This window comes from Bos taurus, chromosome 1 (genome assembly GCF_002263795.3).
Source record: "Bos taurus isolate L1 Dominette 01449 registration number 42190680 breed Hereford chromosome 1, ARS-UCD2.0, whole genome shotgun sequence".
Classification (NCBI taxonomy): Eukaryota; Metazoa; Chordata; class Mammalia; order Artiodactyla; family Bovidae; genus Bos; species Bos taurus.
In genome coordinates this window covers 130485432-130507237 of record NC_037328.1, presented here as the reverse complement: position 1 = coordinate 130507237, position 21806 = coordinate 130485432, and the positions used below count along the sequence as shown (strand labels likewise).

The 21806-nt window shown below is 41.0% G+C and overlaps 1 protein-coding gene across 3 annotated transcripts; it reads left to right on the top strand.

Moving 5' to 3' along the window:
• The first annotated feature begins 1933 nt into the window (after positions 1 to 1933).
• On the top strand, positions 1934 to 18315 carry FAIM (Fas apoptotic inhibitory molecule). Of its 3 annotated transcripts, NM_001079626.2 has the most exons (6): positions 1934 to 2069; positions 6173 to 6231; positions 7549 to 7681; positions 8034 to 8262; positions 13116 to 13165; positions 17871 to 18315. In NM_001079626.2, the coding sequence occupies exons 2-6, from the start codon at positions 6188 to 6190 to the stop codon at positions 18018 to 18020; spliced, it is 606 nt and encodes a 201-aa protein (NP_001073094.1). In that variant the 5' UTR covers positions 1934 to 2069; positions 6173 to 6187; the 3' UTR covers positions 18021 to 18315. The 3 variants fall into 3 exon arrangements, with proteins under 3 accessions (NP_001073094.1, XP_005201953.1, XP_010799865.1); XM_005201896.5 differs by lacking the exon at positions 6173 to 6231; XM_010801563.4 differs by lacking the exons at positions 1934 to 2069; positions 6173 to 6231 and adding an exon at positions 2452 to 2739.
• Positions 18316 to 21806: the final 3491 nt, after the last annotated feature.

Sequence of the window (21806 nt, the reverse complement as noted above, 5' to 3'; positions counted from 1 at the left end):
CTCTGCACTCTGGGGCCCTTAAGCTAGGGGCTCCCCAGACCCCCAAGACAGGATCTATATTCATGCACAATACTTTTCTAACAGTAGACTCTGATAATATGACCTTTTAAAATTTTACAGCCTGGCTTCATGTGCTGGTCCTGCAACTTCTGTAGGGCTTTGAATCTCTGTAAAATGGGAATAACTACTGGACCGTTGTGAGAACTACAGGCAATAATATACAAGGCACAAAGCAAGCATTCAATAAATTATACCTTATTGGTCTTGTAAAAGATATTCTGATTCCCAAAGTTTTACAAGAAAATATGATCCTTCATTAAACAATATTTTTGAGCTGCTGCCCAACCAGGGTTTCCTGGCCCTAACCCAACAATTCACAAGTGTTTCTCAGAAGATCTAAGGACAAGAAAAAGGAATTAGGGACACATCTTCATCTATTTCTGGAAATTTCCACTCTGGGGCCTTTTGCCTTCTCCCCTATCTCCCTGGTTCATTCTTTCAATCATCATTTATTGAAAAGTCTCTCTTCAAGACACCGGTGCAGAAGAAAATGCAAATATGAAAAGTCTTTGTCTCCAGGGAGCATTCAATACAGGGTAGCAAACAGGAAATCAGTGCTCTCTAAGCAGAATCCCTGTAACATAATTTCCCTAGGAATTCAGTCCATTACTTTGAAGACTAGTTAACCTAATCAATAGATTCTTCTTTATCATTTCTCAACTGCTATTCTCTCACATACTTGCTCAGCATCCTCACTACCAATCCCAGAGGTGAAACAATCCTTCTTTACATTAACACCAAGCTCAGGGAAGGAACTATACACTGGGACCTGCATGTCCCTTTGCCCTCAAATCTTCAGAGCCCCCAGAGAACCCTTTCACATGTTTGTTTTGCTGCTGAACGCATTTTCCACAGGGACCACTCACTGCTCTTTTCAGATGGTCCACTCAACCATCCCCTCCTCTGCAGTTATTGCTGTCTCTTCTTAACGAAAATCAAGGCCACCTGAAACATTACTCAGGTCTACTCTTCATTCATTCAACAACATTTATCAGAGCACAGTAGGAGCCTGCACTGTGCAGACGTGGGAGCTGCTACAGCGAGAACCAAGCGGCCATGGTCCTTGACTTCACAGACCTCAGCCTACTATTAAGCTGCGAGGGAGCCCTGCTCAGTCGCTTCAGCCCTGTGCGACTCTGTAGCCCGCCAGGCTCCTCTGTCCATGGGATTCTCCAGGAAAGAATACTGGAGTGGGTTGTGGTGCTTCCTCCAGGGGATCTTCCCAACCCAGGTTACCAACCTCATTGCTGGCGGATTCTTTACCGCTGAACCACCGGGGAAACCCTATTATGCTGTACATTCAACAAAGATTACACGAATACTTGCCCAACTTGAACAGAACTGAGGAGAATTCCAGGTGTTGCAAGTCTTAGGATAGTTTTTCTTAAGAAATGACATTTGACCAACAATCCTAATCGCAATGGAGGTTAACTAAGAGAAGAGGCAGGGAGGAGAGTCCAGGTAAAGGGAAGAGCATCTGCAGAGGCCCTGGGGTGAAGGACTTCACCTCATTTGAGGATCTATCTCAAGGAAGCCAGGGGAGACCGGGGCAACATCATATATGGGGCCTCATGCCCATCCTAACGAGTCTTGATCTTTCTAGGAGTAATCAGAATCTTTACAGAGTTTCAAGGAGACAATGCCACGATCGGATTTACCTGCCCGTGGCTTCAGAGAAGGCAAGGTCTGGTTTTAAGTCCCCCGGGTTCGCTCCAGTGTCCAGACAGCGCCCGCTGTCAGCTGGTTCTTACGGAGGCGTCTCGGGGAGTAAGAGTGCAAAGCCGGCCGCGCGGACCGCGGGCGTGGGTTGGGTCGCCGCTCGGGGGAGGGGCGGGCGGCGGTCGGCGCTGGGCACCTCGGGGACCTGAAGCGCGACAAAGAGTCGGCGCGCTCGGAGCTCTGGCTTCCGCGGAGGCTGTGTCTGGTTCTCGGCGAAGGGCCTAGGAGGTCCAGTCGGCGGAACCCACCGGTCTCTGGGCCCAGACCCCCCAGAGGCCCACGGAGCCCAGGTGAGCCTCAAGTCCCAGGTGGGGCGGCCCGGCCGGCCCGGAAACCCCTGCGCGCAGCGCCGGGCGCCCCCGCCGCGGTGCGAGCAGCCGCCATCTCCGGGCTGCGGCGACGGCGGCGGCGGGTGTGCTGGGCCGTGGGCGGTGCCCTGGCGGCGGTGCGACCCCGCGGTGAGGCCTAGGCCCGCGCGGGAGGCGGGTAGGGGACTCCGGGCGTCTCCCAGAGACCCGGCCGGGCGGCGGTTTGCTACTGCCCGGCCAGGCCTTGGAACCCGCGGCTCCGGCCTCTGCCCGACTATAAATTCATTATTTGTCGCAGTCGGAAAAGTGGAGCAGACGTCACAGGGAAGGAAGCGCAGGAGCCGAACCTTCGCTCCCGGGGAGCACCGGGTTCACATTAAAGTGTCTTTCTTCCAGTCCCCTTTTCCCTGCAAAAATGAGCCAGCTGTATTTTTGCAGAACCCCTATCACAAAGTGCTGCAGCCTGGCTTCTTTGTCTTACCAATACATCCCACGCGTCTGCGCGCGGCTGATGTTTGTCTCCATCCTTTTTATTGGCTGCGAACCGGTGCTTTGGTGCCAGGTTTTCCGCGCCTGACCAGAGCTCCATGCTTGCTGAGTGACAGGACTGTGATTCACTCCACGGATTATCTTCACGATGGTGAACAAACAGGTGGTTTTCAGTTCTTAGCTATTACAAAAAACGATTCGTTGAGCGCTGTTCCGTCTGGTTTTTTGATTGTGTAGAGAGGCTTGTGGTACTCATTGCAAAATGCTCCTTGGAAAAGTTATTCGCGGTTTTTGTGCCTCACATTTGGGAACACCTGGCTCAGAGAGCTAACTGACAGACCTTGTTGGAGGTCCCAGTGCTGATCCTGCGGACACCGTCAACACCTCTTTGTTAAGTTTGTTCAATAGCTGGCCTTACCTAGAGCTTTGCTGAAAAGAACCTGAATACCTTAGTAATTTTTAAAACCGACTTAGGTTTAGCTTGGATAAACCATTACAGTCCCCCAGTACGATTAAACCTAAGTTAAAGCAAAATTCAAGCTGGGATTAGATAAATAGTGGAAACGTTGTAAAGTCCTACTCTGAAAAATGGATGTTGAGTTGGTAGGACAGGGATTTTTAATGATTATGCTGAGGGATGTGTCACTAGAGCCTCAAGAAACTTGCCGTGAAGACCTGTAAACGTTCAAGTAAGTGACATTGTCCTTATCAGTGAAAATAAATGGAATTTGTTTTTCCATCCGTTTTACTTACATTTTAAAACGTGTGTGCTGAAGTAGAGGGAATTTTTCTTTGTAATGATCATTTTCCAGTTTGGTCTCATGGTCCTGATAATTAAATGTATGTATAAGTTTTAAATGACAATGGATGAATTCCTTTCTCTCAAGTTTTAAAGCATAGGCTTCCTTGGTCTTCCCACCCATTTGGCAGGGCTAGGATCCTTTCTCTGGAGACTTTTTCTGGTTCTTTGTTGTTTAGCCCCTAAGTCGTGTCTGACACAGTTTTGAGACTTAGCGCGCCAGGCTTCTGTGTCCAAGGATTTTCCAGGCAAGAATACTGGAGTGGGTTGCCATTTCCTTCTCCAGGTGATCTTCCTGACCCGGGGATTTATGAACAGCACCACCCCAACATCCCAACCCACATCCCCCCACTCACCCCCACACCCCCAACTCCTGCCTTGGCAGACAGATTCTTTGCCTCTGAGCCACCTGGGTAGCCCTGTTCTGTTCTTTACTGCTTCCCTTTCCAAGGACAGTGCCATGGCTGTGCTGTAATCATCTTTTGTGTCTCCAGTCTCTCACTCTGAGCTTAGTGCCTGGTGTATGAGTGACTGACGACTGCTAGCGTGGCGGATGAATTTAGAATATGACAGTAGCTTAGAGATTTGTGTGACAGGTAAATTTATTATTCAAATGAGTAAGGTGGAAACCCGGGACATGGACAGCTGTGATCATCTCTTGGTCATAAGCGAAATCGTATTCCAAAAAACACTACTGGCAAGACACTCAGGTTGTTTTTTTTTTAGTTTTGTTGAGATATAATTCATATACCTTACAATTCACCCATCTAAAGGATACAATTCAATGGGTTTTTTGTGTATTACAGTATTAATTTTTAAAAGTTGTGATCAATATACGACATAAAAATTGCCATTTAAAAATGTCCAGTTCAGTGACATAAATGAACATAAAGTTCATTTATGATGTACAGCCATCACCACTATTTCCAAAACATTTTCAACACCTTCAACTGATACTCCCTAAATAAATGTTGAATGTATGAATGAATGTTGATAGTAGAGAGAAGTATATTTTATGTGACTTTGATTTCTAACCTCTCTTCTAATTTGTGTTGTCTTTTATGCTGTATATGAAATATAATTAAGAGGGTACTAAGCCTTATCTGGAGAAGGCAATGGCACCCCACTCCAGTACTCTTGCCTGGAAAATCCCATGGATGGAGGAGCCTGGTAGGCTGTAGTTCATGGGGTCGCTAAGAGTCAGACACGACTGAGTGACTTCACTTTCACTTTTCACTTTCATGCATTGGAGAAGGAAATGGCAACCCACTCCAGTGTTCTTGCCTGGAGAATCCCAGGGATGGGGGAGCCTGGTGGGCTGCTGTCTATGGGATCGCACAGAGTTGGACACAACTGAAGTGACTTAGTAGTAGTAATAAGCCTTATCTTAGTGTGGTAATACTTGAAATTCCTTAAAGTGAAAAACTGGGCAGTTCTTTCAAGTTTGTTGAATTACTGAACATTCTAGAGTCTCTAAAAGTTGTAGAGCAAAATCTGAGTGACGTCCCAAACTCTACTCTAATTTACAAAATACACGTACCCTAGGTTATATTATGCTATTTAGCTTACTCTATTGCTCTGTGTTCTTTTTGCTTTGATAGTTGCAGGATACCCTCCACTTTCATAGGAGGTATCCTAAGAGGTATATTTAAGACTAGAAAAATCCACAAATATATAAGGTGCTAATTTTTAAAAAGGGATTTATTTTAGGTACAATGTATTTTGAATCTTTAGTTTTTATTCTAAAATGTTTAGCTTTTTTTTGCCTGTTGGGTTGCTTTTATGGGTGCTAAGCTCTTCTTTAATATCTTTTAAAAAGCTATTTGTCACGTTTGGTTATTTCCAGACAAAAAAAGATTGGCAATCTCCCGTTTTTACAAGGAGAAAGCACCCTTGGACATCTATATGGAAAAGACTAGACTAGAGTAGGTCTTGGAAGCAAAAAAACAGTTGAATTTATTATTCGGTAGGTTTGACAGGGGTACAATTGTTAATCCTAAATCTTCAAATGTGGATGGTTTCCTATGCATGTGAGTATTACATGTGCTTCTGATTTTTAGCATTATAGCCCAGATAATTACACAGGTGTTCTGGACTCTGGATTTGGCTTGGACTCTTCTGGTGACCTGAGCAACCATATAACTTTTATAAATTCATTATTGGCACTAGTAAATTAAGTGGGTTTGAGTAAGTGGGCAAATTAAGTTTGCTCTTAGAAAGCAAACTAGTACATCCTTTGCTCCTTCCTGCAAGCTTAACATTTCTTTGAAGTTATCTTTAAAAAATTTTTTAATTATGTATTATACCATAATACAACTTTCTAAATTTTAATATGAAGATTGAATTTTAAATTTGTTACTACCATGTAACATGGTGCCTCCAGAGGGCGTATTCTGTTTATCCTGGGGTTTTCTGTATTCCCTGACCTACTGCCTCTTATCCTTGGGACTTCTCAATCTGAGAAGCAAGGGACCCAGAGGACCTCTACGTCTCTTGCACCTCTGATGTGGTATGATACTTGAAATAAACTAGAGTTTATTCTCTTAGTTTTAGGAAATTATAAATCCATAACAGGGAAAAATATGACTGGCTGATTTGCATGATTTAATTTATTTCCCTGACAATTAGAGATTGCAATTCTATTGTATGTAAAAGCTGTTTCATCAGAAACTGCATGCATTTTAAGAAATGGACTGCAAAGTTAGAAAAACTCTCTGCACGTGTCATCTTTGTTGCTCTCAATCTTTCTTTGCTGCACTTCTGCTTTTTTCTTTCCTGGCTCCTAATTGGATTAAAGACTGTTTTGCCAACCATGGCATCTGGAGATGACAGTCCTATCTTTGAAGATGACGAAAGGTAAATGTCTTGCATTGTGATAAAACTGGATTATGAAGCTTTAAGGATGGGCTTTAATCATTCAGGAGAGTATCCAGGCTACTTTTTTGGAGAATACATTTTGTAATACTGCAGAATGCATAGTTGCTTCTCTGTGATTTCCAGCAAGGGTGGTGAACACCTGGCGTGGAGGTGGTCACCACTAACGAGGCATCCTTTCCCATAAAACCTGGATGTGAGGTCTGCACATCCCTCTCAGCACAAAATTCTTGGCAGTCACTTCCAAAATGATATAAAACCTATTTACTGTTTCTGGTTCAGAGCCTACAAAGAAGATCAGAGTGAATGAAGAGGAGGATGTGGTTAAGAGAATAGACTCTGGGACCAGACTCCTAAAATTATACCCTATCTGCCACTTACTGTCATTGTGATCTTAGACAAGCCTTTAGCCTCTCTGAGTCTCAGTTTCCTCATCTGTAAATAGAGAATAATAGTACCCCCCTCATGGTGAGGATTCTTTGAGTTAATGTGTGTAAAGCTCTTAGAACAGTGATTGGCACACAGTAAGTACTGAATAACTGTTAGCTATGAACATTACTGCTGTAATGTTACTTCTCTCAAAGCTAAAAATCTGTATCAGTATAAAAATATTACTTATATGTTATATATGCATTATATATATATTTTATATTAAGACATTAATATAAAATACATGTTTAAGTTGTGCCAGAAACATCACAAGACAGAATTCTTTATATTTTTAATAAGATTTCCTGAAATAATGACAAGATTACTGTGTTCCATAATATTTTTGTATCTATTATGGAACATTTCTTCTATGACTTTTTTTCCTCAGTCTTAGTATTTTTAATTAGAACCTTTTTTGTTAAAATGAATCCCTAGTTATTGGTTCAAATATAAAAGGTTCTAAGAATTCTTGCTTTAGAGTGATAGGATCTGAAATGATAAAACCAAAATTAAATACTGTGCTTTTTAAATGACAGGAGGGAGGAGTAGAAACTTTTTACTGACCTTTCTGTGGCCAAGCTTAGAATACTGTCCTGGATAAACTGATTGATTCTTAATCCTATTACTATTAAGGTGACTTTGGAATTATCTGACTGTATACCCATAGATAGTAATTTCATCTTAAAAGAAGAATGCATAACAGGGTGAAAATAGTTACATGGATTGTAAGTAGGCTTTCTTAGCTTATATCACTTTAATATTTTGTAATTTTAGGGCTTTTTAAGATCTGATATTTTCATCTTGGAAGGATTAACTGGTTATTCTGTTACTGTTTTTGCCTATTATAATTGCTTAATTTTATTCCCTTAGCCCTCCTTACAGCCTGGAAAAAATGACAGATCTTGTAGCTGTTTGGGAAGTTGCTTTAAGTGATGGAGTCCATAAAATTGAATTTGAACATGGGACCACATCAGGCAAACGAGTGGTGTATGTAGATGGGAAGGTAGGAAAAAATGGTACTTTGTGAAATATAGTGTACAGAGAAGCTCGATTTTGCTAATGTATATTCATCCACTGTGAATTCAGTGCTTTTCCCTTACAGTGGTTATATGTATATTGGCTTGTATCATTTTGCCATAAAAAGCAGACTAGTAATAGTTGTGGAATTCATAGACTATAACATCTAATATTTAACTTTAAAATGCCTTTATTTTCTAAAATCTTTGTATCATGAAGTAATAAAATCACATCTAAATAGCATTGCCATTTATTCCCTTTAATTATATTATTTCCAAAGTTAAACATTAAATTTTCTCCCATTTGTATGTTTTTAACTTCCGTATTTTATTACTTAGGAAGTGATAAGAAAAGAATGGATGTTCAAATTGGTGGGCAAAGAAACCTTCTGCGTTGGAGCTGCAAAGACAAAAGCAACCATAAATATCGATGCTGTCAGTGGTTTTGCTTATGAATATACTCTGGAAATTAATGGGAAAAGTCTCAAGAAGTATATGGAGAACAGATCAAAAACCACCAATACTTGGGTATTACATTTGGATAGTGAGGACTTTAGAGTTGTGTTAGGTAAGTGAAAGCCATTTCTGCAGAATTCGTTGGCTTTTTATGATAGCTGTTTACTTCAGTTCCTCTAACTCTCCAGACCTTTCATGGGAGCTTTGAATAGGAGAGTGGTACGTGCAGGTGTGTTTCTCATGTGTCCTCTGGGAATGAAGTATTTGTTGAATTGACCAATTTATACGGAAAATGTGAGAGCCAGATTTTATAGTGGTAGATTTGAAAATTATAAACTTGGGTTTAAAAAGAGAAATATTGATGTAGACATTTAATTTGTCATTATTTGATATTTCTCTTCAAAAGAATGTCTGAAGGCAGTTGGAAATTTAAGGTTTATCAGAAAGAAGGGAATTTTTCTCTAGGTTTAGGACTACAGCAGATCAAAATAATCAACGTCCAGGTAAAGTAGATTAAAAAATAAAAAGTAAGCCATTGATCCTTAAGCTAAGTTCTATTGTTACAGATTGCCATTTGTGTTCTTGATTTCACTCAGCCTACAAAACTTGAAAGACAAGCATTTGCTACCTTTGTTTATTACTGGTTACTCCTAGTATTTTCTGCTTCTCATATCACTGAAAGTGAAAGTGTTAGTCACTCAGTGGTGTCCAACTATTTGCAAACCTACCAGGCTTCTCTGTCCATGGAATTCTCCAGGCAAGAATCCTGGAATGGGTTGCCATTCCCTTCTCCAGGGGATCTCCCCAATCCAGGGATTGAACGCAGGTCTCCAGCATTGCAGGTGGATTCTTTACCGTATGAAGTAGCCTCCAATCACTAAGAGTTACCAGGGAATCCAACATTATGTAGATCACCTCATTGATTTATTGATTGATTTAGATAATACTGAGAACCTCATAAATGGCAGCTTATGTACTAGGCCTTGAAGACACGTAAATGAAGAGACTATCCATGTCTTTTAAGAGAGTATAGTTTAATTGAATGCTAGAAAAATTTTTTAAGAATGAAAAATACTTAACAAGTAATAAATGCACATGGTTGAAAAAAACAAACCAAAAAAAGAAAACCCTCTTGTATGGTTTATTTATTAAAGAAATTGGGTCAGATTTTTTTTGAAGAGGAGAGGATATGTTCTGAATTTTGTGGATTCCATTCCTGTGATATTCTTCTATTAGTATTTCCTGCAAGTTGGTATTTGAAGAATTGATCAAATTTAAGGTTTTTTTATTTTTCAGGTAAGACATTATATTTATTCTATCAAGAGGCACATGGTTTTGCTTTGTCTAATTTTTTGATATTGGCACCACTAATACCTAAGTGTCTATATCCATTAATTCATTGGCAGATGGATTCATTAATTCATTAATTCATTGGCAGATGGATTCATTCATTCATTCATTCATTGGCAGATGGATATATTCTGATTCCATCATTTCTTGTTCGTTAGCTGGAGTGCTCATACAGTGAGAAACTTCCTGTTGTCTACTATTTAGTTACACAGAGGCACATTTTGTATGACAAATGTAGGATCACAGCTTATTTTCCCTTAACTACGAGTTTTCAAGATATTAAATTGATTCCTTTTTCTTTCCTAAAGGTGATCATTTAGGTTTTTTTTTTTTTTAATCATTGGGCTTCCCAAATAACTTGTGGATTTAAACAAATTGCAGTGTTTCAGTACACTGCAATTATTATCCTTACTGATGCTCAAATTGTCCCATTTTTGGCCATTGTAGTGCTCCTTAGATCGGCTCCTGAGTCAAGGGAACTGTGTACATTCATAGGTAGATAGATATCAGGAGGAACGGGGAAGAGAGAGAGACTTTATCAAAAAATAAAATAGCTTATGAGTTCATACTGATGCTTATAATTCAAATTCCAGGATACCAGTTTTTTTAATTTAATCTCCTCTAATATCTTTATGTTCCTTCTTCCACACTGAGAATCCTTCTTCTCAGGGACACAGAGGATGATGCAAATAGAATATAATTACTTATTTCCTTTGTGCCATAATTATGTACATACTAATCTCAGTTAACAACAGAAATACTCTACCACCATTAATACAGTGACTGCCCAAAATTTGTCTTCCTTGGTGGCTCAGTGGTAAAAAATCTGCCTGCAATGCAGAGCCACTGGAGACACAGGTTGGATCCCTGGGTTGGTAAGATCTCCTTGAGGAGGGCATGACATCCCACTCCAGTATTGCCTGGAGAATCACATGGACAGAAGAGCCTGGCAGGCTACAGTTCGGTCACTAAGAGTCAGACACCACTGAAGCGACTTAGCAAGTACGCTTGCGCACAATTTAAAACAACTTTTTGCATATCATTTTCCAACTGTACTGCGTCTACATTGTCAGAACATACAGCTGTTATATACTATGCCAGGCTGCCATTGGGTGGCCACTCCCATATCTCCTGGACCCTCTGCCTTTCTCTCCGTGCCTCTAGCCCAGCTCAAAGTCCTTTCTCCACTCTCCAAGTGAGGCTTCTGTCTCAACGTGCAGGGAGAAAAGACTCTGTTCCTGGAGTAGATGGCTTGTCAGATGGCACCTCATCCTTGAACCCCAGGCAGCCTTTGACCCCCAGACTCCTTGTAAACACAGGTCCTGCTTCTCTCTAGTCTTTGTTATAACAACCAAAGCTTGTCTTCTGGCTGCTTGATGACTATAGTCTTCTCTCCTGACACTCCGGGGGACCCTGACATTCACAAGTGGTTCTGGGGATCCTCCCCAAAATGCACATATGTCTGTCTGTGCACATGGCATGCATATAACTCAGTTGGTAAAGAATCCACCTGCGATGCAGGAGACCCCAGTTTGATTCCCTGGTCAGGAAGATCCACTGGAGAAGGGGTAGGCTACCCACTCCAGCATTCTTGGGCTTCCCTTATGGCTCAGCTGGTAAAGAATCTGCCAGCAATGCAGGAGAACTGGGTTCAATCCCTGGGTTGGGAAGATCCTCTGGAGAAGGGAAAGGCTACCCACTCCAGTATTCTGGCCTAAGAATTCCATGGTATAGTCCATGGGGTCACAAAGAGTCAGACAGGACTGAGTGACTTTCACTTTCCCTGGAGTGAACTGTGCCCACTTAGCTAATGCCCAAGTGTATCATGGCAACATTTTGCTCTATTGTGTCAGCACTGTACTCAGCACAGTCCATCAAATACTATATTTTTTATTATGATTCTATAACTTTTCCCCAAAGTGAAATCATAACAAAATGAATAGATTATTGTACTCTTCAGTATGAAATTTACGGAGAAGGCAATGGCACCCCACTCCAGTACTCTTGCCTAGAAAATCCTATGGATGGAGGAGCCTGGTAGGCTGCAGTCCATGGGGTCACTAAGAGTTGGACACGACTGCGCGACTACACTTTCACTTTTCACTTTCATGCATTGGAGAAGGAAATGGCAACCCACTCCAGTATTCTTGCCTGGAGAATCCCCAGGATGGCAGAGCCTGGTGGGCTGCCATGTATGGGATTGCACAGAGTCAGACACGACTAAAGTGACTTAGAGGCAGCAGCAGCAGCAGCAGTGTGAAATTTAAGGCTAAATTGCTGTCTGTCTATATGAATGCTATGCAGCCTTTTCTGTGGTTTCTTTGTGCCGTCGTCCAGGTGGGTTAGTATGAGAGGCAGGGAGAATCATCTAGTCTCTTGATGTTAAAGAAAATTTGGGGAAGGACAAATTAGGAGTTTGGGATTAACAGACGCACACTGCATATATAAAATACATCACCAACAAGGACCTATTGTATAGATCAAGGAACTCTATTCAGTATTTTGTAATAATCTATAAGGGTAAAGACCCTGAAAAAGGAAAGCAATATTGGCTACAATCCAAAAAATAAAAATGAAAAATTAAAGGGATAAGGTCAAATATTATATTACTTGAAATATGTAAATTTTGAAAAAGTCCATGGCACTCTTTAATTTGCTAAAATATATTGATACCCTAAATGGAAACATACTGTAATCCTCAGTCAGTTCAGTTCAGTTCAGTCACTCAGTCATGTCCCACTCTTTGCGACCCCATGAATCGCAGCACACCAGGCCTCCCTGTCCATCACCAACTCCCGGAGTTCACTCAAACTCACGTCCATCAAGTCAGTGATGCCATCCAGCCATCTCATCCTCTGTCGTCCACTTCTCCTCCTGCCCCCAATCCCTCCCAGCATCAGAGTCTTTTCCAATGAGTCAACTCTTCGCATGAGGTGGCCAAAGTATTGGAGTTTCAGCTTTAGCATCATTCCTCCAATGAACACCCAGGGCTGCTCTCCTTTAGGATGGACTGGTTGGATCTCCTTGCAGTCCAAGGGACTCTCAAGAATCTTCTCCAACACCACAGTTCAAAAGTATCAATTCTTCGGCGCTCAGCTTTCTTCACAGTCCAACTCTCGCATCCATACATGACCACTGGAAAAACCATAGCCTTGACTAGACAGACCTTTGTTGGCAAAGTAATGTCTCTGCTTTTGAATATGCTATCTAGGTTGGTCATAACTTTTCTTCCAAGGAGTATATAAACTCTTCTTTGATTCAATACCAGACCTTAGAAATTTAATTAAGACACTTCAGGTGATGTTTAAGAAAAAGGACATTCTCATATGGAAACGTCTCTTGTTACATTCATTTGTCTGCATCCTCCTTTATAGATTTTCTGTAACAAATCTTCATCAGTATATATCATAATTTTGTCTTAAAAGAGTGGTTTCATTTTGATTTTGTCTCTAAACAAAAAAACACAATTTCTTCAAATTTGGAAGAATTTCAAAGCCATGAAAAGTTAGTGGAGTTTTCAAAATCCAGTGTATCAAAGTTTTCTTAAAATAATAAAGAATTAACTTTATCTTTAAATCCCAGGTTATAATTTTTTGTAATCGGTTACTTTTACAGAGAAAGACACTCTGGATGTGTGGTGCAATGGTAAAAAAATGGAGACAGCGGTAAGTTGATCATTTGATCACTGTCACCATGTGCATGAGCGACCAGTGAAACGTTGCTGTGTTTCCTAACGATGCAGATATTTATAATTAATGAAGGTCCTTTTGGTTAAAAACAAAAGAGATGAAGTAATCCTGACTCCAGAATCTGAAGCCCTTTCCTGCGCAGTGCCTGGGGTAGTGAGAGTTTGGAAACAACTCATCTGGTGATTGGCACCAGCCTTGGACCCTGCTTGTCCTTTCCTGGACGATCCTCTATCCTAAAAAGATCTAGCCCACATTTTAAAACTTCCTTCCCAAAGGGTGCATCCTCTTGTGTTTATCCTGGTTAAAGTGGTGCTTTATACTACTGTTTCTCAAATTTGCATGCACAGAATCATCTCAGATCTTGCTAAAATCATATTCTAACATGTCCTCAGGTGATGCCCAAGTTGCTGGCCCATGGTCACACTCTGAATAGGAAAGCTTTACACCATACACTCAAAACAGATGGTACTTTCTAAAAGCAAAGGTTGTGAAAAAGAAATGAAGCACACATGTCAGATGAGACAAAGGTAAACAGGAAAGGGCACTGTCACAAACCCCGGAAGACAAGTGGAATTTGTAGAGTAGCAGTGCTGAGAGGCTGCCCCGCTCGTTGTAGCTGAGAAAACCCTAGTGTGTTGGACTTTTGCTGCCTTGCACTGTTATGGCTGTGGTGGGATAAGTATAGATGTGAATTTCAAGTAGGTAGGATATAATCATGGTGTGCACAGCACATGGAGGAAGTGAGGCAGAGGAGACAGTCCTGGACACCAGGCAGTGTGGGCCTAGGAACTGGAATCACTGGGGGGAAATATCCATGTGTTATGGGATCAGCTGGCAAGTAGGGCATACCATCCTGGGTGTCCCCTTTCGTGCTGACTTCAGTTGTGACACCAGAGCTAGAGATGATGAAAAGCATGAGAAGCTCTCTTTGCCGGCATACTGTAGCTAGCTACCCATTGTGGTTGCTGCTATTACCTTCTTTATCTGTTGTAGGTCTGGGAGGGTGAGGAGAAGTCCTTGGAGGGAAGGCCTGGAATGAATTTATTCAGTAGACAAGCTAGAATCTGCTGGGTCTTGCAACTGCTTCTAAGGAAGTGCACAAGCCAGAAATCAAAAGTTACAAAGATTAATGTGTTTCTGTTTCTTAATCCTGATATTAATTCTTAAAGGGAAATGCAACCAGGGTTCACTCAAAATTGAATGTCAGCATTTGAGCCACCCTCCGGTTCCATCTACCCATTGAGACTTTTATGCAGAGAGGCTTAGTGAGCTCTTCAATATTTTAGGGCCTGTTTTGGACCAGATTCAGTTACCATTAACATGGATTGGGTGCCCGATGCCATACCTGGTGGTCCTTTCTGTTCTTTCTGTCCTACCATGGAAATTTCTAGATGAAGAGTCAGCAGTTTGGGGTCACATTCCCTCCAACCCTCCAGGAATTCTCCTGTGCAAAAGTAGCATTGTTTCAAGAATGTGGTTGTAAATAAGCAAGAAGTTGAAATAATATTCATCCACAATGTCTTTGTTCCTAACTGACAAGAAGCCACAAGTGTTTGGACAATACCTCTCTCACCCAGTTGTCTCCTCCTTGTAACTGCAGCCTAGTTGGCAAGGTAGTTTTGGCAGCTCTGTGTCAGGCAGCCTTCCCCAGCACTATGCACACCTGCTCTCGTTGCCTGTGAACTGCAGCTTTTTTTCTCCATTTCCTTTTCATCTCAAAGCATCATGACCAGATTATGTATCTGTCAGATTGCCAAGAAGCAATTTACAAGGATTGTATCACTCAAACCTTGCTCTTCTCTCTAAATTGATTTTGACAGAAGTATGCCCTAAAGGCTTTTTGCAAAGCTCAATGTGAAAAGGGCTAAAAGAATACACTGGACTCCAGGATCAGCACCCTACCCCCAGTCCTTGTGGTGGTCAGTACACATCCGTGTTGGCCAGATTCTTCCCAGAGAAAAACAAAAAGCTTCCCTCTCTGATGCCTCCTGTGCTTTCTCTGGTTAGATAATGTTAGCAACGGGACGGGGCCTTGCTCTGTCTGCTTTGGCTGCCAGGAAGCTCATAGCCAAGTTGTACATCTGATAGTGCTTCTTTTGCTTCTTGGCATAATTCATTTTTATCCTCTAAGCCTCATGCTCTTCCTTACTTTTCTGTGCTCCTTGGCCCCTATCTTTTTACTCTAAATCAGTGCTGTTCAACAGAAATATACTATGAGCCACAGATACGAGCATCATATATAACTTCTAATAACCACATTTCGAAAGTCTTATGGTGAAGTTCTTCTTAATAAAAATTTAAGTCACTGTATCAAAAATATTATTTAAAATGTAATAAATATATAAATTTTCCAATGAATTTTTTTTTAACCATTCTTTGTTTCATACTAAGTCTTCCAAATCCACTGTATATTTTCCCCTATAATAGTGTATCTCATTTCAGACACACCACATTCCATGCGTGATTGCCACCTGTGGCCAAGGGCTGTTGTACCATATGCAGCAAGTCTAGACTCAGTTCAGTTCAGTTGCTCAGTCGTGTCCAACTTTTTGTGACCCCATGGACTGCAGCACGCCAGGCTTCCCTGTCCATCACCAACTCCCGGAGCTTACTCAAACTCATGTCCCTTGAGTCGGTGATGCCATCCAACCATCTCATCCTCTGTCATCCCCTTCTCCTTCTGCCTTCAATCTCTCCCAGCATCAGGGTCTTTTCCAATGACTCAGTTCTTCGCATCAGGTGGCCAAAGTATTGGAGTTTCAGCTTTAGCATCAGTCCTTCCAATGAATATTTAGGATGGATTTCCTTTAGGATTGACTGGTTTGATCTCCTTGCAGTCCAAGGGACTCTCAAGAGTCTTCTCCAACACCACAGTTCAAAAGCATCAATTCTTCACCACTCAGCTTTCTTTCTAGTCCAACTCTCACATCCATACATGACTACTGGAAAAACAATAGCTTTGAGTAGACGGACCTTTGTTGGCAAAGTAATGTTTCGACTTTTTAATTTGTTGTCTAGCTTGGTCATAGCTTTTCTTCCAAGGAGGAAGTGTCTTTTAATTTCATGGCTGCAGTCACCATCTGCAGTGATTATTTTGGAACCCAAGAAAATAAAGTCTGTCACTGTTTCCATCGTTTCCCCATCTATTTGCCATGAAGTAATGGAACTGGATGCCATGATCTTACTTTTCTGAATGTTGAGTTTTAAGCCAACTTTTTCATACTCCTCTTTCACTTTCATCAAGAGGCTCTTTAGTTCTTCACTTTCTGTCATAAGTGTGGTGTCATGTGCATATCTGAGGTTATTGATATTTCTCCCAGCAATCTTGATTCCAGCTTGTGCTTCATCTAGCCCAACATTTCACATGACCTACCCTCATATGTGTTAAATAAGCAGGGTGACAATATACAGCCTTGACATACTGCTTTCCCTATTTGGAACCAGTCTGTTGTTCTATGTCCAGTTCTAACTGTTGCTTCTTGACCTGCATACAGATTTCTCAGGAACCAGGTCAGGTTGTCTGGTATTCCCATCTCTTTCAGAATTTTCCAGTTCGTTGTGATCCACACAGTCAAAGGCTTTGGTGTAGTCAGTAAAGCAGATGTTTTTCTGGAACTCTCTTGCTTTTTCAATGATCCAGTGGATGTTGGCAATTTGATCTCTGGTTCCTCTGGCTTTTCTAAATCCAGCTTGAACATCTGGAAGTTCATGGTTCACATACTGTTGAAGCCTGACTTGGAAAATCTTGAGCATTACTTTGCTAGCATGCAAGATGAGAGAAATTTGTGTGGTAGTTTGAACATTCTTTGGCATTGCCTTTCTTTGGGATTGGAATGAAAACTGACCTTTTCCAGTCCTGTTGCCATTGCTGAGTTTTCCAAATTTGCTGGCATATTGAGTGCATCATTTTCATAGCATCATCCTGTAGGATTGAAATAGCTCAACTGGAATTCCATCACCTCCACTAGCTTTGTTTGTAGTGATGCTTCGTAAGGCCCACTTGACTTTGCGTTCCAGGATGTCTGGCTCTAGGTGAGTGATCACACCATCGTGGTGATCTGGCTCACGAAGATCTTTTTGTATAGTTCTTCTGTGTATTCCTGCACCCTCTTCTTTCAATAGTGTTAGGTTTTATGTTATTTATGTTGTTATTTATTGTAAGCCACCTATAGCCTGAGGAATCTGATTTTTAGAGTGGCGAAGAACACTCCATCCCTTATTGAGTGGGGTCTTCAGCAAGTTATTTAATGACTGTGTGCCTGTTTCCTCATGTATAAAATGTTGATAATTATACTCCAATCAGGTTATTGTGAGGATGCCATAAAGCAATGCATGTAAACCATTCTTTGTATAGAAGGAATCACAAATTTCCTATCATTTTTACTTTTGAAAAGTCTGTATTATCTGCATAGTATATGTTATAGTCACATAGCCATGAGATATACTTTTTTTTTTCCTCTGAAACAAGATTCTTAAAGACTATAGTGGTACAAATAAAAGACTTTGAATTTATAACTTAGACCTTAAAACACCTAAAAATAAGCTTATAATTTTAATTTTGCAAAGCTTACCATTGAGCTAACATGTACTTCATCATGCCTCCCTTTCTTGGTGATGTTAATGCTCTGGACAAAGATAAATGTTTCTGGAACACTAATTCCTCCTACTTTTGTTTGCCTAGGGTGAGTTTGTAGATGATGGGACTGAAACTCACTTCAATATTGGGAATCATGACTGTTACATAAAGGCTGTCAGTAGCGGCAAGCGGAAAGAAGGGATTATTCATAGTCTCATTGTGGATAACAGAGAAATCCCAGAGATTGTTGAATGACTTCATGTTAATGAATTTTAATCTTAAGAAGTAAAGATCAGGACTTTTAAATTACTGTGGTAATTAAATATGTTCAGCATGTACTTTTCAGTACATCTAGTCACCCTGTTTTTTAGTTTCTTGAAAGTAGTATTTTAAGTATCAGGAAAAAAATATGTATCATGAAAATTGCAATTTATTTTGTAAATAATGTAAAATGTTTTAAAGTCAAATGGAAAATAAGATATGGACCAAAAAATCACTACTGTTTCATAGGAGCAACTTTTAGTATAATAAACACTATAAAGTAACATCAGTGCTGCTTGATTTGTCTTTCTTGAAATGGATGTCTTTGTATATATTTTTTTTAAATGTATTTCTGACCAATGTACTCACTTTAAACTTGTTTTGTTGTTTTTATTTTTGGGCCGCCCTGTGTCTTCATTACTGTGTGTGGGCTTTCTCTAGTTGTGATGAGCAGGGGCTGCTCTTCATTATGGTGCACAGGCTTCTCATTGCAGTGGCTTCTCTCATGGAGCACAGACTCTAGAGCAAGGGTTTGAGGCAGGAGACAGTGGGTCTCTGGGTAAAACTGAGCCTTTGTTCTCACCCAGATACTCCAAGGACAAAGCTAGTGGTAGAAGCTGAGTTCTGCTAAAGCAAAGAGATAAGGTGCCTACTCCTGAGGTCAAGGAAGACTTCCCTGTCTCTACATGCTCAGGAAGTCTTCTTGAGAATCGAAAAGTAAGGGGACCCCACTCCATAATCAGTGTAGATATGCAGCCATAGGCTTCTACAGTGGGATCCTTCTTTGCAAAAAGTTGTGCATACATCTTGGGGAAGATCTATGGACCACTCAGGTGTGAAAAGAGAAACAATTGGCCAAGAGTAAGCAAAGACCCAGAAGGACTGTCCTCATAAGTGCATGACGTCATCTCAGTACTGTGCTGCTCCTCCTCACTCAGGACACCTGCATTTCTCTCCAGGTGTGTTTCCGCCTAGTGTCTGATGCACTGCACTCCCTGTTAGAGAGGCTGCCCATATCCTTTCTCTTGGGTGTGTATCTCTGCCCTGCTTCTGAGTTGGATAAACAAACTGGTTTCCTGTGTGCTCTCCCATACATTGTGCTGTGCCTCTAATAATAAACTTTGTACCTGTTTTTACAGTTTTTGCCTCCTTGAAACATTCTTGCTTTCTAATAGGGGCAAAAACCAGGGTCAGTTTGCTTCTAGCCCCGAGTCCCTGGTGGTCTAATGGGTAGCCTCTTGGTCTTCTTTCAGGCTACTTGGGTTTAATTCCTGGGCAGGGAACTAAGATCTCTCCTCAGGACCATTCACTGCTCTCCCTCCGAGATCAGGCTCAGTAGTTGTGGTGCTCGGGCTTTGTTGCTCCATGGCATGTGGGATCTTCCCGGACCAGGGATCAAATCCATGTCCCCTGCCTTGGCAAGTAGATTTGTAACCACTGGACCACCAGGGAACTCTTCTTTGTATGTTTTTAACCTGTGCAGATAGATTGTCTAGTTTAAAGCAGTTGTTGTTCAATGATATTAACTTAACTGGAGAAAATGAGAAATTTCCAGAAATTTAAGGAAATGTCAAATAGAGTAACATAAAAATTTAATCAAGAATTCGTTCAGTTCAGTCGCTCAGTTGTGTCTGAGTCTTTGTGACCCCATGAACCACAGCATGCCAGGCCTCCCTGTCCATCACCAACTCCTGGAGTCCACCCAAACCCATATCCATCGAGTTGGTGATGCCATCCAACCATCTCATCTCATCCTCTGTCGTCCCCTTCTCCTCCTGCCCTCAATCTTTCCCAGCTTCAGGGCCTTTTAGGTTTCTGAAAATGTAATTGTTTTTGTTTCGTCACCACGAGGCCAAAAAAAAGCAAAAAGAGGAAGAAGCAAAGCTTCTTTACAGCAGACAGCATCAGTTGCATCATCAGGCAGTAAAAAGTCAGAGTTGAATGCTTGTGTGGAGGTAGCACCAGTGTTAACATTTTGTGAAAGAAACAGGCCCACCCAGGCAGACTCACACAGTCTACTCATCTCTGAAGTCCTTTCAACGCAGGACAGTTTAATAGTAGAGCCTTTTATTAGGGTATTTCATGTCTATTATCAAATGGGGATCCTCCATGAGAGGGAGAATACTCCATTTTCTAGACTTGTTCTGTCCTCTACAGTAGCCATTAGTCATGTAACTATTCAAGTTAAATGAATTGAAATACAATCAAAAACTCAATTCCTTTATCACACTGACCACATTTCAGGTCCTCAGCAGTCACACAAAGATAGCAGCTACCACGGTGGACAAACAGAACATTTCGATCATCACACCAAGTTCAACTGAACAGCACTGGCCTAGAGACAATTTCTCAAATTTAGTGAGCTGTTTTGTATTTGCACAGTCAGGGTTTAAGTCCGGGTTTTTCGAATGCTAAACCCCATTACCTTTGCTACTGTCTCTCTGCCACTCATTATTTCTAAGAGATGTGTGGCGGAACAGAAGTACAACCATGCTCTAACATAAGGCAGAGAAACTGAAAACCATCCTCCTGCTTTTCTCATGCCACCCCACGCTTTCCTTCACTGCCACTTAAAGACGAGGAGATGAACTAAGAGGGACGCTTCTGAGGCTTTTTAAACTCATTTTGCATTTGCTGTTAAGTGTTCTGGTGTGGTGGTTTTCATTTCCCTTGAATAAAGGGAGTCTTTTAATGGCCATATTTTATCTGATACAAAAAATGTTTTGTGCCACGGCCAAAAGTAAACCAGTTATTTTTAGTCACTTTGTTTTAAACTCTGATTGAGTCTTCTGAAGATCAAACCTTGTGAAGGTAGTTTGCCTTTGACTTGGTTAACTCCTGTTTTTTGGTTTTGTAAATTTAAAGCAGCATGTTAATGAGGAAGAGGTACAGCCTGTGTTTGAACTTCAGCACAAAAGGTTAAGTTCTCCTTTTGTTTTAATACTATATTTTAACTGATACACAAAATTTAATTTCAACACGCAATCAGAATACAAATTCTTCATGAGATAATTTATATCTTTTATTTTTAAGTTCTTGAGCCTCAAGTTCTCCATCCCAACAAATGAAGTTATTTGTTTTGTTTAATGTAATGAGATAGTTTAGATGTACAAAAACCAGAAAGCAATATGACAAACCCTTGTATTATTTTGCGGGTTCATCTATCATCTAGTTTAGTAATTAAAGCATTAAAATACAACTGAAGAGGCACATGCCCTTGCTATACCTATACTTCTCTCTTGCCCAAGTAATCACTATAATGAACTTGATAATTATTATTACCATGCAAGTCTGTATTCTTTATCTGTATAGGTGTACAGCCCTAAAAATATTCAGTATTACTTACAATTTTAAATGTTAGATTCTATACCTTCTTCCTACAACTTGCTTGTTTCCCATTCAGTACTGATTTTAAGACAGATCTGGGGTGGTACATGTAACTTCAGTTCCTTTTAACCCCTGCATTCAGCCATATGAATTTGCCATCCACTTGCCTCAGCAGTTTTCAAATAGTCACTATACCATCAGAGCTCTAACAAACATCTTTGTGTCTCTGTGTATGTCCCTTGAGGATATGCTAGAGTTTCTCTTGGGCTTAGCTATTTAAACTGTGTCCCTGGACCAGTGACAATTACATCACCTAGGAACTTGCTGAAATTAAGAATCTCATGAATTGGGAGATTGGGACTGACATATATACACTACTATTTATAAAAAATGGCTGTCTGGGGAGGCCTTACAAATAGCTGTGAAAAGAAGAGAAGCGAAAAGCAAAGGAGA